The following is a 17,479-nucleotide window of genomic DNA, read 5'->3' as shown; positions in this document are numbered from 1 at the left end:
TTTCAATGTCAGGGTAAATGTCTGCTTTAGACGGTTTCATGAGTATTGGGCACCTGTCATCGCCTGGAGGTCACTAATCTCAGAATTAAATATATATATATATATATATATATATATATATATATATATATATATATATATATATATAAATTATTATTTTTTTTATCTATATAAATAAACCACAGATTAGAGTTTTAAACAACTACATTCTAGCATGAAAAACAGTTAAAACTTCATTTTCGGACGCATATAGAGCCATCGAAGACGGGGCAATTGTCCCAATGTCTAGCCTGAAGACAGGCGCCTCTCGGCGGATACATGAGTAAAGAGCGCCGTTACCGCCTGGAGGTCATAGATCTCCGCTACCGGCAAAACACACTTAAAATTACACACAATCTTTACTAACAGTCCACAGATTTGAGTTTTGAAGAACTACATTCTCGCATGAAAAAGTGTTAAAACTTTATTTCATTACATATTACAAGCAATATTTATAATATTATGTGCCTTCTCATCCACCATTACAGCTTGATGCAGCTTGGTGCGAAATGAATCCTGGGAGGAAAAAATAATAATTCTCAATACACTCCAAACGAACTTTATTCTTATTGTTAAAGTCAGAGATATGTAATATTTTGAATGGCTAAGAAAATAATTAACTTTATATTTCAATCAATATATTACTCTTGCACTGCTTCGGTTCAGGACTCGTGTGACATTGAATCAGATTCAGATATTTTATCAGACGTGTTCATGAGCTCGAAGTGATCAACAGATCAACAAGCAATTCGTGTACAAGCAGTACACGAACCAAGCAATATGATGAAATATTAATGAATTATATGTTTGCGTCTTACAATATTATAAAAAACGGAATCGTTTTCAGGCGAATTCGACTCTTTACTGTTCACTTAAAGGAGCCGAATTCGACTCTTTACTGTTCACTTAAAGGAGCCGATTCATTGAACAGAACTGACTCGACTCGACCGCAAACAAGCGCCATCACCACAGACAACGCCGTCGTCTCTTCACCCAACGGATTCATCCTCGGTAAGTGTTAAAATATGACTTTTGTCCGTTAAATGATTGTTGTATGTGTATTTCTGTATAGTGCATGTCATTTAACAGGAATTTACCGAGTACTTTAGTTGTACTCGCACGGACAGGGTTTAAGCGCGCCTTTTTTTAAAGCAAGAAATTAACGACGCCAGATGGTGATTGTAGTGTTTTCTGAGGTATTAGCATAACGTTAACGTTAGTTCCTGAAAAAAGAAAGGGAATTTTCTTTAATTAACTTCTTGTTAACTGCATTTTCTGTTTCAGTACAAGACTGAAGTAAATGTGAAATGACTATAACGTTAAGGTAAGCTCTGACCTTCACTTAAGTTAACGTTACGGTTAGTGACCATCATGTTAATTTTGTTCACTGTAACGTTAACGTTAAGTTAGTTAAATAAACTAAACTCATTATGAAACAAGTCTTAACTGTTTTATTAAATGAGGCTTATAATACAATTCAGTTGTATTCTTTTAAACTAACACTAACACAGTACATATTGTATATTTCTCACTGGTGTTAATGCAGTGCTAACATTTACTAATGAGAACTAATTGTATATTGTCACTAACTGTAGATTTTATTTTTTGGTGTTCAGGTGTACCTGATAATAGCTAAAGTGTGAGGTGAGTAAATTCTGAGCACACAAATATAACCTAAATTCATTATCACAATCTAAACCTATATATATATATATATATATATATATATATATATATATATATATATATATATATATATATATATATATATATATATATATATATATATATATATATATATATATATATATATATATATATAGAGTGTGTGCGTGCGTGTGTTAGGTTGAGTCTTATTCTACTCTTATTATATTCAAATTTTTTTACAGCCACTGATGTTGAAACACTGATGCTACCAATCAACCCTCGCTTGATTATTAAAGGTAATGTTGATGCCTTCCTCATTTTTATTAGATTTTTAAATGTCAGGTTTTTCACAGATTTGTTGTGAACTCTTTTTCTTCTTCCAGAAGTTCCACCAGTACCTCCAGTAGTAGTAAATATTAGACAAAGATTTTTTTAAACTATAGTTTTTATTTTTATTAGCAATTTTACTGGGCATGTGTGTTTGTTTGCTTGGTTTTTAATAGGCAGAGCATGGAATGTCAACTTTGTTTCTACAAACAAATTTAATTATTCACAAACACCTCTAATTTAGTCCTTCTTTCCCCCTTTTAGTCTTATTCCTTGGAGGGTCGAGTGGTCATGGGACCTCACCTGGATTTCACAACTGACTTTGAATCTGGTCTGAAACTGAAGTATGCTGAAGATGCCTTTTGCACTCTGGAATTTAAGGTAATGTGTACAATAAACATTGTAACTGAGGGCTTGTTTTGGGGGGGGGGGGGGGGGGGGGGGGTTAAACAAGGAATGTATAGGAGCACAAGTCATGACTCCCCTTGTCCCCTTGTTATAAAGGGCCGTGTTGCAGACACAAATTGTTTGTCTGTGCTGGAGACCAGAGGGGAAGCTGTCTTTAAAAGGATGGGGCTCTTATACCATATGTGAAGTTACATATTCAGGTGAGTGGATTACATACAAGTCATTGCAAATGCATAAATAGTGGGAAATTTTTACTGGGCAGCACAAATTAAGTGAAACTCAAAAAACGTTGAAAAATATTTGGAATATTTGCAAAAAACTTGATTGAAATGAATACAACACAAGTGCTGTATCACTTCAATCAAGTTTTTTTTGCAAAATTTTCCTAATATTTAAATCATAAAAAATTAGCTTGATGCAAGAAACATCCTGCTAGTATTCAAGAGCAAGTACTGTGATGCATGTGTTAACTTTGCAATAAGTGTGAACCCAGCATTAGATTATAGTCTGTAAACAGAAGATGTAAATCAAATCAACTGTTTTAAAATGCTCTGCCTAGGTCATTAAAACCACTATTTGTTGTTGGACTGTTCTTAAATGTGTGTTTGTGATGGAAATGTTTTTCAGATTTTTTTGTTTAAATAATTGCAGTTTGACTGAGCTACAGTATTGTCAGAATGTTCAAACTGAGCTAACAGTAATTTTGCTCTGTAGTGCAGCAGTAGTGTCCCAGTAGTGTTGTATGAAGCTAACTGTTTGTCTGCCCTTTTGCTTATAGGTGCTTTTTGGGCACCAGTTTGGAGATGGGAGACAGACGAAGTCAAAGAAGCAGAGAAGACACATCAACCAGCAAGTGTGTAAAATTATCAGGAAAATAATTGACCTTGAATAGACGACTGCCTAATTTAGCAAGAAGTTTTGTCTCTCTCTCTCATGTGTATATATATATATATATATATATATATATATATATATATAATGAGAGACAGAGAGAGCGCACTCTAAAGCACACTGCTTTTTATATGTATGCTACATATGATGTCAGATTTTTTTATTAATATGTTCTTATAGTATTTTTTGAGGCTTCACCTTCACCTTTTGAAAGTTTTCTGAAATGGTTACACAGATGTCATTAAGCTGTTAAATAAATCTGTAAAATGTATGTGTGTTTGTTTTTATTTTGATTTTAGAGTCTTCTCAGTTCACCCAAAAATGAAGATTCTGTCGTCATTTACGCATCCTCAGGTTGTTTGGACACAAAGAGGATTATTTGATATTTTTATTCCTGTGTTTAACAAAAAAACATTTTTAACAGAGCTGGAACAACCTGAGGGTGAGTAAATCAAGATAGAATTTTCATTTTTGTGTGACCTAAAATTGCTTTGAAATTTTACAGCACCAAACTGTTAAATTACAGTAATCCGGGATATAATTGTAACTTTACAGTTAAATCAGGTATTTAAACTGCAACCTACTGCTAAATCACAGTAATCGTTTTGCAAATTCACAGTAAAATATAGTTAATTCTACAAGATAATACTGTGAAATCACAGTAACAGACTTTATTATCTACTGTAAAGTTACAATATATGGTTGTAATTTCACAATAATTTAATGTGACAAAACCACAGTAAATTACTGTGAACTACCTCACAATAATTTACTGTGAATTTACATACAGTAATTTACTGTGAAAGTAATGCAATTATTAGCCAGTAATTTACTGTGAATTTAAGGTCAAATTTTTTACAGTGTATGTACTATGGGTCATTATCACAATAAAGTGCCTTTGAGGCATCAAAATAAAAAAAATAAAAAAAGTGTTTTGATTTAACCACATAGTTGTTGTATTCATTAGACCTTAGGCTGTAAGAAATGAATGTTGGTCAAGCTCCAGCACTTTTTATAAATGAACTGCAAGACAAACAGTAAACAAACATGGACAAATACAAAGTAGTATAAGAATATTTTGATTGCAGTGTGATTATACAATGTATATTTTCAGAAAGGTTATGTGTCCCTTTACCAATCCAACTTTATAGATAATGGCAAAAAGTATTTTTATGTTAATGAAATAATTGACAAATATTTATTTCCCAATAAAATATGTAATCATTGCACGTTCTTTTCAAAATAAAACCCAAGATCTAATTTTTTTTGTCAAACTTTAAAACCAGCCATTATTAGTTAATTAAAAAATCACACAAGATGTTTTGCTGAGGTTATAAATAATTTGTTTATTTTCATAAAAGACAAGGTGGATATTGGCATGACAGGGTGGACAAAGACTTTTAGTAAACTAAATACGGAGGAACATTTGAAAAACAACAGGTACAACAGTAACTAATAAAGGGTTAATATAAAAGGGTTGTAAAAGTTTTCAATAATTTATCTTCTGTTTTGACTAACTACTGCAAACCACTGAGCCACCATGCTGCCTCTTCTGTTATCAATTAGGTTTTTCCAATATGCAAGTTAATGGGTAAAATAAACAATTATTGTCTTTCAAATGAAACTAAATTTGCTACTGAATGTAAATCTTTACATTGCACATTGTATTGGAGGAATGAAGGGAATGTTGGAAGCAACTCAAGTTAATAATACAGTTTTTTTTTTTTCAAAATAAGGTAAATAATTAGATTACAGATGTTCACATAAATGTACAAATACTTAAGGCTGTATTTTTATTTCAAACAGTCAATGAGCTCCATTTATATGGACTTTAAAAGGATATCCTTTATAGACTAAGACAGATATGGCCAAAGGGTTTGTACTGTCCACTCATGTATCGCATCTACTGCTGTAGTATGTGTGTGTATAAGTGTTATAACATAAAAACATTCACTAATTAACAATAAAATATTAAATAAATCACTTCATCACTTTTTGTCTAGTTTATTTGAAGGAGAACCGATGACAGTTGCGTTTCCAGAACCTGTTCTAGAAATGGTTGCTTCACGCTTCGGGAGCGCACACGCGTTAAGCAGTTGCGTGCACGCGTTTTAAGCTGTCGCGCGCATCACATCAGCTGTTAGCGCGAGTGATCATCATCCTCTCATTCGGTATTCATTTGCTTTGTTCTGCTTGCGTGATCACAATTATTTTACTTCTCGATTCTAAGATCACACTTGCACGCATATTGATCATCATCCTTATAATGTCGAACCCTGCTTTTAGAAAAACTACATTTTAAAAATTATTTTCAACCAGCCAAAGTGGCTAGTGAGATTGTCTGTCTTACCCGCCAAAGCTGAAATCTACCCGCATTTGGCGGGTTGGCGGGTGTCAATGTAAAGCCCTGATTACTTATTATTTCCTCATATGACAGGGTGGACATGTTAAGCTTGACAACTCAATATGAGAAAAAATAGGAAACAATAGTGTAGATAGTTACTGTGTGCACATCAGATGTTTATTCACCTCTGTAAAAAGGCATAATGGGCATGGGGATGCCAATGAGTACATTAGAGGGTTTCTTAAAGGGGCATTTATCATACCATGACAGGATGGACAGCAAACTTAAGGACACAGCAATATGATTAATAATATTATGAAAACAAAATAAAAGTCAAAGTCAATAAAATGACTTATTTTATCAAATGACATGTTAAAGTCAAAAAGAAATTTGTTAAAAAATCTTTAAAATTTTATCTGATTTACCTACTTTTTAGACTCGCTGAAGTTGGCTGAGCAGTGTGTGGGACATGAAATCACATTAATTCAATGAAAGCATATGGCAAAAATTGCCAAAAATATATTTCTAAACACTTATAATACCTGCATGTGTGTAAAGATTTAACCAATTATATTAAAACAACAGCCCCATAATGCAAGTCGAAAGCACAGATAAACTCCAGTGAATCACAAACACAGAATGTTTTTGTTAAAATAGTCCTATAATTGATAGATATTTTTATGGTGTAATACTACTGTAAACACCAAGGTAACGGTTATGTGTAACATGTGGTAGGTGTGTCTGGCTTGTTGTGGCTGTGTGTGTAGCACCTGTTGCTCTATATATCCCACTGAAGGATCCTAACATTAGTAAAAGACTGGCTGGTTTATTTTTAACTGTCATTTCAGTCTGACCTTAACAGTTTGAGCAGCACATTTTAGTGTTTGTGCACCTTACTCGATGCAGAGCTGTTGGATTATTACTGTTAAATAATATGAAGACTGTGTAGCTTAAAACAACATTAACTGAAAAACAATGGATAAAAATGAGATCATATGCATCTGATTAAACTTACACAAATATAAATAAAATAAACCTATAAATTAAAATCATAAAGTATAATATATAAACTAAATATATTCACTAAAATCAAGGCCGGGCGACACGGTAGCTCAGTGGTTAGCACTGTCACCTCACAACAAGAAGGTCACTGGTTCGAGTCCTAGCTGGGTCAGTTGGCATTTCTGTTTGGAATTTGCCTGTTCTCCCTGTTCACGTGGGTTTCCTTTGGGTTCTCTGGTTTCCCCCACAGTCCAAACACATGCAGTATAGGTGAATTGAATAAACTTCATTGGCCGCAGTGTATGTGTGTGAATGAGAGTGTATGGATGTTTCCCAGTACTGGGTTGCAGTTGGAGGGGCATCCGCTGTGTAAAACATATGCTAGATTAGTTGGTGGTTCATTCCGCTGTGGCGACCACAGATTAATAAAGGGACTAAGCCGAAAAGGAAAAAAAAAAATGAATGAATGAATGAAATCAAGGACAAAATTCTTATTTTTTAAATGATTTCTTTTTTGTTTTTCTTGTTTTAACCATATATATATTTTAAATAATTAAAACTAAAATCAGAATCAGTTATAAACTAGTCATATGTAACACTGCTAAATTACTAAAATATGAACTAAAATAGGAAAATATGTCAATTCAAATTAGAATTGGTTAGAGCAGCTAACCAGAGCAGCTCATTAAAATTAAGCACAAACAAAAATCAATCAATCAATCAATCAATCAATCAATCAATCAATCATTCAATGTCTATATACATTTCAGAAATTAAATAGCTTGTATTATTTCTGCCCCAATCATTAATCATTGCATCATCTTGATGCTCTTACACTCAAAAAATAACTTATTTGAGCTCAATTTAATTAAGTTAAGGATTTTCATCCAATCAATTTGTGTAGCACCAGCTAAAATGTTGGTCCAACATGATTTTATCAAATAAAGGTTTAACTACATCTGTATTTTCATTTAACTTAAAGGTCTAATAATTTCACACATGTCTATTATGTGTCGTAGATTTCGAAGTCTCTTAGTTTTATTTGAAGTTATCCTAAATGAACTAAAAGAGCCATTTTTAAGCATATTTGATGAGTTACCTATACAGTTGATTAAGATTAATCTCAGAACTCATTTTAGGACAGTTATTGCTCACTGAGCAAAGCAATAAACTGCATTTTTGCTAATTAAGCTGCCAGCCCCCAAAGCTTGGGTGCTTCTGAAAAGTGGTAATCTCAAAACTCAAAGCATTACATAAAAATCTTCTAATTAAAGTGAAGATTAAACTCTGTTAAGTCTTTCTGTTGACCTTACACACCTAAGATTAATTTTATTGTCAGGATTTCCTTCTCTTAATTCAATCCAATGCGAAGCATGCTGGAAACTACAAAGCTCCTAACCAGGTAGTTGGACCAACACAATTTCTCATGTTGTCCCAACACAAAACGCTTAAGTTAAATTATTGGTTTACAGATTTAAGTGGATGGAACGTAAAACAAATAAATTGGCCAAAGAAATTACAAGAATTGTGTTCATTCATTCATTCATTTTCTGTTCGGGTAAGTCTCTTTATTAATCCCGGGTCGCCACAGCGGAATGAACCGCCAACTTATCCAGCATATGTTGTACGCAACAGATGCTCTTCCAGCTGCAACCCATCACTTGGAAACATCCATACACACTCATTTATACACATACACAGCGGACAATTTAGCTTACCCAATTCACCTGTACCACGTCTTTGGACTGTGGGGGAAACTCGAGCACTGGAGAAAACTCACGGGATCACGGGGAGCACATGCAAATTCCACACAGAAATGTCAACTGACCAAGCTGAGGCTCGAACCAGCGACCTTCTTGCTGTAAGGCAATTGTGCTATCCACCGTGCCACCGTAATGCCCAAAAATTGTGTTGTTTCAGCTCATTTTAAACAGGTAGATTGAACAAGCAGCAGTGGTCATTTTTTGAATGTACTAAAAATGTTTAATCTTAGCAATATATGTGCAAAATACATTTTAATGGCCTGGATATGATTAAGGAAATATTGCATAATGTAAACATTCAGTTTCATAGCTCTTCTAAGCAGGATTAACACCCCATAATCCCCACACTCCACTTTTCTGCAGAGGGGTCTAATAATCAAGCATGACACCACAATATAACGTCATTCTCAATGCAGCATCATCCAGTGTGTGTGTGGCAGAATTATTGTCATTGATAATTACTTACCCCAAATAACTCTTCCATTCTCCAAGCATGACTCATTTCCACATAAACTTAACAACTGAAGCTTAATACATATTCCCTCGGTGAGTCAGGTTTTGTGACACACTAATCCTAAATGCACACCAATCAACCCATTTTCAGATCTAATTTAACATAAGACCCAAATGGATCAGTAAAGTTCTGAGTTCTGGTGTCAACTTGGTTATAGGGCTTCATGCAGCAAGAGATAACAATTGTTTATAGTCACATGTCGGTGATGGTGGTCGTTTATGTGAGCACCAGCTCCAGCATAGGCACCAGCACCAAAGGAAAAGTATATGAGACCAAAACTGAAGTCACTTAGACCAGTGGTTCTCAAACTGTGGTACCTGTACCACTAGTGGTACATGGGCTTTCTTCTAGTGGTACGCGAAGGGATCAAATATACATGCTACATATAATACAAAAAATATCAAAAATGATTTGTATTTCAATGTGATGATATATAGCCTATGGCCCCGTTTACACTAGTGCGTTTTAGTTTTAAAACAGCGTTGTAAATCAAAAACGATCCGCGTCCACACCAGCGTTTCACCTAGCGTCTCTGAACATATCTCCGTCCACACTACACCATCAAAAACGTATATCACGTAGACAGAGAGGAGGTGGTGTTTAGCAGCTGGTAAGATGCATTTAACCATATGTGCCTTCGCACTACAGGAGCAATCTGATCTAATGTGTTTTCGAGCACAACACTTTTCACATCTTGTTCACACCTGTACTTAGAGTTGTCCACTTGGGATCTGATAGACACATCTTAATACTAGGCACACTGTAAAAAACAACTCTGGCTTATTATAAATACGTACTCCTGTATACATTTCTGGAGGTCACAAAATTTGTCCCATGAGTTTATTTTGCAGTTTTTGTGAATCCACGAGAGGCTGCTGTGTACGCTTTTGAGATCTCAAATTTCTCTCGTGAGTGCCATTCGCGCTTGTTGTTTTCGCCAAAGTCCACCAGAGGCTGCTGTCAACTGACTGACTGGCTGACGGAACTCCCCACCCACCCCCTTCCCCAAACCCAACTGACAGTGTTTTCAAAAGCAGTCCAAAAAAGGCCCTCATCTGATTTTTACTTCAGATCTTACCACATTCTCACCCTGCTATTTACTTTCATTCATTCATTCATTCATTTATTCATTTTCTAGTCGGCTTAGTCCCTTTATTAATCCAGGGTTGCCACAGCAGAATGAACCGCCAACTTATCCAGTATGTTTTTACACAGCGGATGCCTTCCAGCTGCAACCCATCTCTGGGAAACATCCACACACACACTCACACTTATACACTACGGACAATTTAGCCTACCCAATTCACCTGTACCGCATGTCTTTGGACTGTGGGGGAAACCGGAGCACCCGGAGGAAACCCACGCGAAGGCAGGGAGAACATGCAAACTCCACACAGAAACGCCAACTGAGCCGAGCCGAGGTTCGCAGTGACCCAGCAACCTTCTTGCTGTGAGGCGACAGCACTGCCTACTGCGCCAATGCGTCACCTTATTAACTTTATTTTATTTTATTTTTTTACCTTCTGTTTTTATTTTACCTGCTACCTGGAACCGTTCTTTACCAGACCCCGTCATCAAAGTAGCCATTGGTGGCTTCATACTGCCCCGCAGCGCTTGTTTTAAAGATGAAATGCAGCCATAAGTAGTTCTGGTTAAATCATTTGTTTCATGCTCTCCAGAAATGTATACGCGGGTATGTTTTCACAACAGTTAACTTATTAGTTTTACAAATTTAAACATAAAACAATTAAGTTAAAAACAAAAAAAACAAAAACAGAAGTATTGTGTTGTTTCAGCTTAATTGAAATAAATAGTTTGAACAAACAGCAAATGCCATTTTGTGAGAGAGCCTACATTGCTTTGGGGGTTTCTATCTTGTATTGGTCTTGGAAACGTCTCAAATTTAATTCGTATAGGTTAGTAACTAATTTAAATGTTTTTGTGAATTATTCCTTTAAACATCAACTACAGAAACAACAAAAATGTTTTTAAATCTATTGCAGTAGCTAGTGTAGTTGCATTGAGACAGGTGATGGAGAATTTGAACAATGAAATAACATGAACATCCAACATTAAATATGTCTATCAATAAAATAATCACACATATGCCGGAATCCCTGAATATTTATCAGTTTAATCTATGAGAACGAAGATTAGTTCATTATTCTCTCATTAGTAGCACACATGGATGTCATGCAAATGAGTGGTCGGAGCGTGTGTGTTATATGCACACTGAGGGATCCCTTTCCATGATTTATTTAACAGAGGGGGTGCTGGTTATTGATGCACCCGCATATGATGTGATAGATGTGTTCCTCACATGATTCCTGTGTAATGAGCACATGTGTGTGAGGTAGAGATAGAGAGACCCTTTAATTTCTCTCGTGGGAGATGGTTAAGAATTAGCCTGAATGAGGGGCAAGGTGCTTCCCCTTCTCCATCCTAACATTGATCCCTCACCTCTGGGGTGCAGTATCTCCACCTATAAAGACCCTCAGAATGGGTAAACGTAAGGTCATGTTATTATAAGCTTTTGTACTGTAGACACAGGGTATGAAAAGAGACAGACTAATTTATAATTATGCACAGTAGCTTCTTTATTTATTCCAAGAGACAAATGACCCTGTTTCACTTATTACAACCACAGATATAAAACTAATGAACCTAAATGCCTTTAGCAAACTTCACATGGCATTATTGCCGAGCATTTACTGTTTGCAATGAAACAAGTGTCAATCTCATGCGGGATCATCCGCATGTCTAGCAACTATATAAGGTTTCTATACCATACAGTTGACCAGCCAAACATTAAAGCGCAACTTGAATCGATCACTGGTTTTCCCAATGTAATCGGAGCGATCTATTGCATGCACATTGCTATAAAGGTGCCATCTGAAGACGAGTTTGCATAGGCTACGTGAATCGGAAACATTTCCAAATAATATGTGATGCTCAAATGCGCTTAACATAATACACACACTTATTAACGATTCCTACTTGTCTTCCTCATGATGAAGAGTAAGCAAAATCTGAAATGTAATGAAGAAAAAAGAAAAATGAGTTCATCAGACGCTGGATTCGAATCGGGTTCAGGAATGATAGTGTCAAAGCATGTTGCCATGCACTTTACGAGCTACGCCACTCACGCTGCTGATGATGCAAAGCTGTCTCTGTCGATCAAACGGGAGGAAATCACTCAACTAGCTCATTCCAACGAGGTGTCCAATGAGACCCCACTGCGTTAACCACGTCAGCTAAACTCTCCAACTCATTTTTTCTTTTGTTATTAATTCCGGAGGACAAACTTGCAAATAACACAGTTTTTCTCTGGTCTACCTCCGATAGGAGCACCTCCAATTCACATTCTGTTGAAAGTTTCTCTCTTTTGCCATTGCTTTTTCAGTTGTTATCCAAAGTAGAGTCATTAGCATATTTATTAAGGGGAGAAGGCAGGGAGGGGTTTTGTGCACGTGCGCTCAGTTGTACTTAAATTCGTATGTACAAAGAGAATATGTGTGGAATTCTGCGTATGCAGTGTTTCATACATCAGATTTTTTTGTGCGTACACAATGTTTTAGTATGAATTCAATGCAAGTCTTTGTATATGAGGCCCCTGGTAAATATGTTATCTTGCATTAAAGTATGAACTATTACCTCCTATTACAATGTCTTGATTCTGTTTGGTGTTAAAATAGAACATTTGCTCATGCTTGGTTTAAAAATCCATTATTTTTCACATTACTACAATACATTTCTTTCCAGCCTGGCAGAAAGGACTTGACGGCCCGCCTTCTGAAAAACAAAGTGTTTTGTGATTGGTCAGCTGAACAGCTAGATGGTAATTCGATACTGCCCAAACAGCCAGAGAAAGACAAGCACATGGCATTATTAAAGATCAAGGCTGATCAGTTGGAAGTCAGAATTATTAATAATTATTAATTATCTAGTCAGAATTTTTCGCCCTAATTTCTAATAACTGATTTATTTTCTCTTTGCCATGATGACAGTAAATAATATTTGACTAGACTTTTTTCATGACACTTCTATACAGCTTAAAGTGACATTTAAAGGCTTAACTAGGTTAATTGGTTTAACTGGGCAAGTTATTGTATATTGATGGTTTGTTAGACTATCGAAACAAAAATTAGCCTAAATGGGGCTAATCATTTTGACCTTAAAATGGTGTTTAAAAAGTTAAAAACTGTTTTTTTTTCTATTTGAAATAAAAGGAATAAGGCTTTCTCCAGAAGAAAAAAATATAATCAGACATACTGTGAAAATTTCCTTTCTCTGTTAAACAACATTTGGGAAATATTTAAAAAAGAGAAAACAAAAATCTAAGAAGGGCTAATAAGTCTGACTTCAACTGTATGTTTACTAGCAAAACAAAACAAATTTTTGTTTTGTAATATACATGCTGATGTCTATGGAGATGGCAATTATAATCATTTTATACATAATTTGAAAGTATTTTCATATATTTTTGTTGAGTTTGTGTTGTAATTCCAGCAGTTCTTATCTCTACCCTGCAGTGCAGGTTGGCTGTGCCTATCAGCTGTGATAGATCTTTATTAATACAATCATTTTTAAGATGTTTAGGTTATACTTTACAACACAGTCAATGTTACCTTATCTATTACAAATATGATCTATAACCCATTTATTTTATAGGGGTGTAACGAATCACGGTTGATCCATGATTTGTACGGATCCCAACCTAAGGTTCGGAACACATGTGACCTTCGGATTAATAATTTTTTTAAACTAAAAATTTAATTTATTTTATTTTTTTAAATAATTTTTTAAAAGATAAATACGCATTTTGTAACAATTGCAGAGAGATCGCCTCTCGCGTCATTCAAGTCACATGTATGAAAGCATCTAGGCTTTCCTGTAAAATATAATGATGATGGTAGAAGTTGTGGTGGATTATTTGGGATGAGGTAGGTTTTCTGTCACTACTTGTTTAGCCTGCATTAATGCATTCTGTGTAAGCTGCACGATTAATCATTAAAAGATCGGGATCTCAACACCCACGCAACATACATTATAATTGATGGTGATTTGCATTTGTTTATTAATCCTTCGAATCGCTGCATTCAAATCTGAAAATGCCAAAAGTCAAGAGATTGAGTCTTTAGTCTTTTGAGTTATGAAGATACAAACAGTGAAATAACACAGCAGTACTGGAATAACAGTTTTTAGATAAAATCACTGGTGTTTATGGCAGAGATGAAAAAAAAATCACTGTCATGTGCTCAAAAATGAAAGTTGTAGGCAGCAATTGCAATATTTAACCAATAGGTGGCGACAACCAGCTATCAAAAATACTGTATGCCACTGAATAATTCTTCAAAAATGATGCATCTAAGAATTAAACATGAAGTTTTATGAGTGAATAACTGAGTCATTTATTGAAAATGAGACAAAAATAAATATTGGTTGTACAAATGATAATGTTAGATTTCCACATTTAGTGTTATCAGCAACAGTAGTAGTAACAGTAAATTTTTCACAGTACTGAATTTTATACAATTTATTTTCATTTAGCTGATTATTTCTTCATTTTATTTTATGAAACCGAAAGTCTCTTGCAGGGTTGTTTTTGTATTAAATGAAAAGCAAATAACATTTGTCTCCTTCTTTTGACTGATCCAAAAAATGTTCTGATCCGTGACTAAAATACCATAATGTGATGCGAACAGTGAGATTTGTATTCCGTTACACCACTATTTATTGCAGTATTTATTCATCTTTGTTACTGACAAAACACATTGTTCATTGTTAGTTCATGTTGACTAACAGCAGATTAACTGATGTTTACAAGGTTAATTAAATCTTAAAATACAACTCTCTTGAGCTCTAAATGGGAAAAAAAAACGCAGAAAAAAAATTTGCTGTTAAATTAATTTTAGCTGAGACACAATTGCAAGTCGTTTTATATTCGTTTTTTTAGTTAGGGATTAATATAGCCTAATAAAAATGTTTAGTTGGACACTGCATAGTCCCACAGTAGTCTACACTATGAATAATATTATAATTTATTATATTCATTATTATAAATATTATTACTATCAAGCTATACATTTGACAAAACACAGAACCCTTTTGAATGTTTGCTTTCATTTTGACATGGCTAAAGTGCATTTTAACGGTTGCGTAAAGAAACATCCTATTATGAGGCAGCAGTCTCAAGTTAAGACACTTAAAAAATGTCTTTTGACTTTAAAGATGATCAGCATGCAAAGTCAAGTTTGCAGTGAAATAGGTATATATAGTATGTGATGTGGATTTGCCGCTGATTAACCTCTCACGTGCTACAGGTAAACTGAATGATAATCTTTAACAATATATATGCAATATAGGCTATACTGCTATACTTCACCGAATTTTAATAATGCATTTGTAAATTTTGCACTTGTATCAACAAATTCTGTACATGTTCATGTCAATAAATACATGAACTGACTTTGACTATGTGACCCACATTATAAAATGTTACTGATGTTTAAAAAAACAAACAAAAAACCTACATGTTCTTACACATATTTGGGAATTAGAATATCAAATATTTCACGATATAATCACTTAACCCTTGCATGCATGTATATAGCAAGACATATCTGCCAATGTTATTTTGTTTTGACCCTCACCACCCCCTACCATTCAAATGTTCATAGGCATGGTTTAGGCCACTTGTGTGACATCATTAAATCCCGGAAAACATGCTTGTAGTCAAAGCACACCCTTTATTGTAGTTCTTAAAAAAAAGATCTTCCTTGGAGTGGAGAGTTTTAATGAACGTATGCATATTCTGCATACGAAGCTGTTACTTTAAATAAATCAGAATACACACTGTATATGCTAAGGAATTAAACTTATAAGATTGCAGATGAAATTTGAGATGTTTTGAAAGTTGGTCTGTGTGTGTGCATGTAAATGTATGATATGTGTGTATCCATGAGTATGCATGAATCTGCGTTCTGCATGCACACATACTGTATGTTGTGAATGTGTGCTTATGTGACGCCTCAGTAACTGGGGCAGAACTGATTGCTGCTGATGGCTGTAGGCGCGTCGAGACCTACATTCAGCACACAGACACAGGAAGGAGGAATGAGTGTTAATGTTGGCGTCTATTGCCTTGGTTTCAGTCTCCAGTCAAACAGTTGACTAATAATTTAATTGACTCTGTTGAATTATTCAAAATAACGCACACTCAAGGTGCTGTGTGTTACACCTTGGGTGTGCTTTATTTTGTAAAAATTTATCAGACCAGAGCCAGTTATTCTGCTTATAGGGTTATCAAATTTTGTATTTTGTCAGTCATTTGTCCTCCTGTGTGTAGTGCTAGTTTTTTAGGGACCGTTCATATATTGTGTCTAAAAGTGGGTGGAAAGCATGAGGCGCATTACTTCTTTCACCAGCTTCAACCCAATATGCGCTTGCAGTCTCTTGGAGTCTGTCGTTGCTAGCAAACAACTTTTCTCTCAGAGGATGACAAACCATTACTGCAGCTCTGATACGAGTTTTATTTATGGAGAAAATTAAAAAGCACTGCAGTGTTTGTGTGCTCTGGATTTGTCTGAGGTAATTAGTCTAGCGTTGTTACTGAAATGTGTATATTGCATACAGAGTATGAAGCTCATTGGTTAGCAGTAGTCACATGACTCATGGTTGATTGGGGAAGCTGCAAAATTTAAGATGCTTTAAATTAGGTGCATCTGGAAAACAATGGCTGTTTCTCAATATGCGTTCTTCAGCGGTCTTGCGTCCTCGTGTTCTCGTGAAACGTCATCATCAGCTGCCTAAGTTCAGTTCCAATACTCAAGACCGCAAGTACGGAGGACGCGTGAAACTTCCCGGATGTGATCTTGATATCGAGGACGCAACTATGCAGACTTGAGCACCGAACTCGCTCTGGAAGTCCCAGAAGTCATTGCGGCTTGAGGTGGAAAGCGCTGCATTTTATTTAGATTTATTATTAAAGTTCAGAGATATCACTTATTTACCTCAGGAGTTTCCCTTAAATTAAACGGTGAAAGTAAACATTAACATAGACATCTTAATAAAGGAATAAACACATTAAGGGTGTTTGTTTGCTGAAATTCGTATTAAAATCAGTTTTATTTATATTGTGCAACATAGATTTATAATGTTTTTATGCAAAGTATATATTTTGAAAAGGGGAAAAACAATAAATCGTTGTATGAAGGCTGTAATGTTTAAATAATTTACCATTTAAAACACGTGAAGGTCATGTGACCATCAGGAAGAACTCAGCATCTCAATTCTCAAAGGATGCGTTCTCTGCTCTCGCGGTCTCCTGAGTTCGTTCTTCTGAGGACACCTGGCAAGACCGGTCTCCACAAGAACACAAGTCCGGTCTCTGCGTTCTTGGAATTGAGAAACAGCCAATGTAAACTCTGCTTGTTTGCCTGCACAAGCTGCGTGCCTCCATTTGAAACAACAAAGGATCTTGTACTAGTCATTGGATTGAATTTTTAAAGGATGATAGTGGAATAAAAGTGTTGAGCTTTAAGG

At 35.2% G+C, this 17,479-nt stretch overlaps 2 protein-coding genes across 19 annotated transcripts in view; both read left to right on the top strand.

The window, feature by feature from the left end:
- Positions 1–17,479, top strand: part of mtss2b (MTSS I-BAR domain containing 2b) — a 196,974-nt gene that overhangs the window by 30,450 nt on the left and 149,045 nt on the right. The gene's annotated exons all lie outside the window — the stretch shown is intronic.
- LOC147836102 (uncharacterized) lies at positions 975–3,583 on the top strand. Of its 5 annotated transcripts, none has more exons than XM_087261851.1 (8): positions 975–1,050; positions 1,324–1,363; positions 1,656–1,683; positions 1,929–1,982; positions 2,070–2,095; positions 2,278–2,357; positions 2,518–2,621; positions 3,200–3,583. In XM_087261851.1, exons 4-8 carry the CDS (start codon positions 1,949–1,951, stop codon positions 3,280–3,282), a joined length of 327 nt encoding a protein of 108 aa, XP_087117977.1. In that variant the 5' UTR covers positions 975–1,050; positions 1,324–1,363; positions 1,656–1,683; positions 1,929–1,948; the 3' UTR covers positions 3,283–3,583. The 5 variants fall into 5 exon arrangements, 3 of the variants coding, with proteins under 3 accessions (XP_087117977.1, XP_087117979.1, XP_087117978.1); XM_087261853.1 differs by having other exon boundaries at positions 2,278–2,394; XR_015496178.1 differs by lacking the exon at positions 2,070–2,095 and having other exon boundaries at positions 2,278–2,394.

The sequence above is a fragment of the Danio rerio genome, chromosome 7 (assembly GCF_052040795.2).
Source record: "Danio rerio strain M-AB ecotype USA chromosome 7, GRCz13ab, whole genome shotgun sequence".
NCBI lineage: Eukaryota > Metazoa > Chordata > Actinopteri > Cypriniformes > Danionidae > Danio > Danio rerio.
Note: the sequence above shows the minus strand (reverse complement) of the source record. Positions and strands in the feature narration are given on the sequence as shown.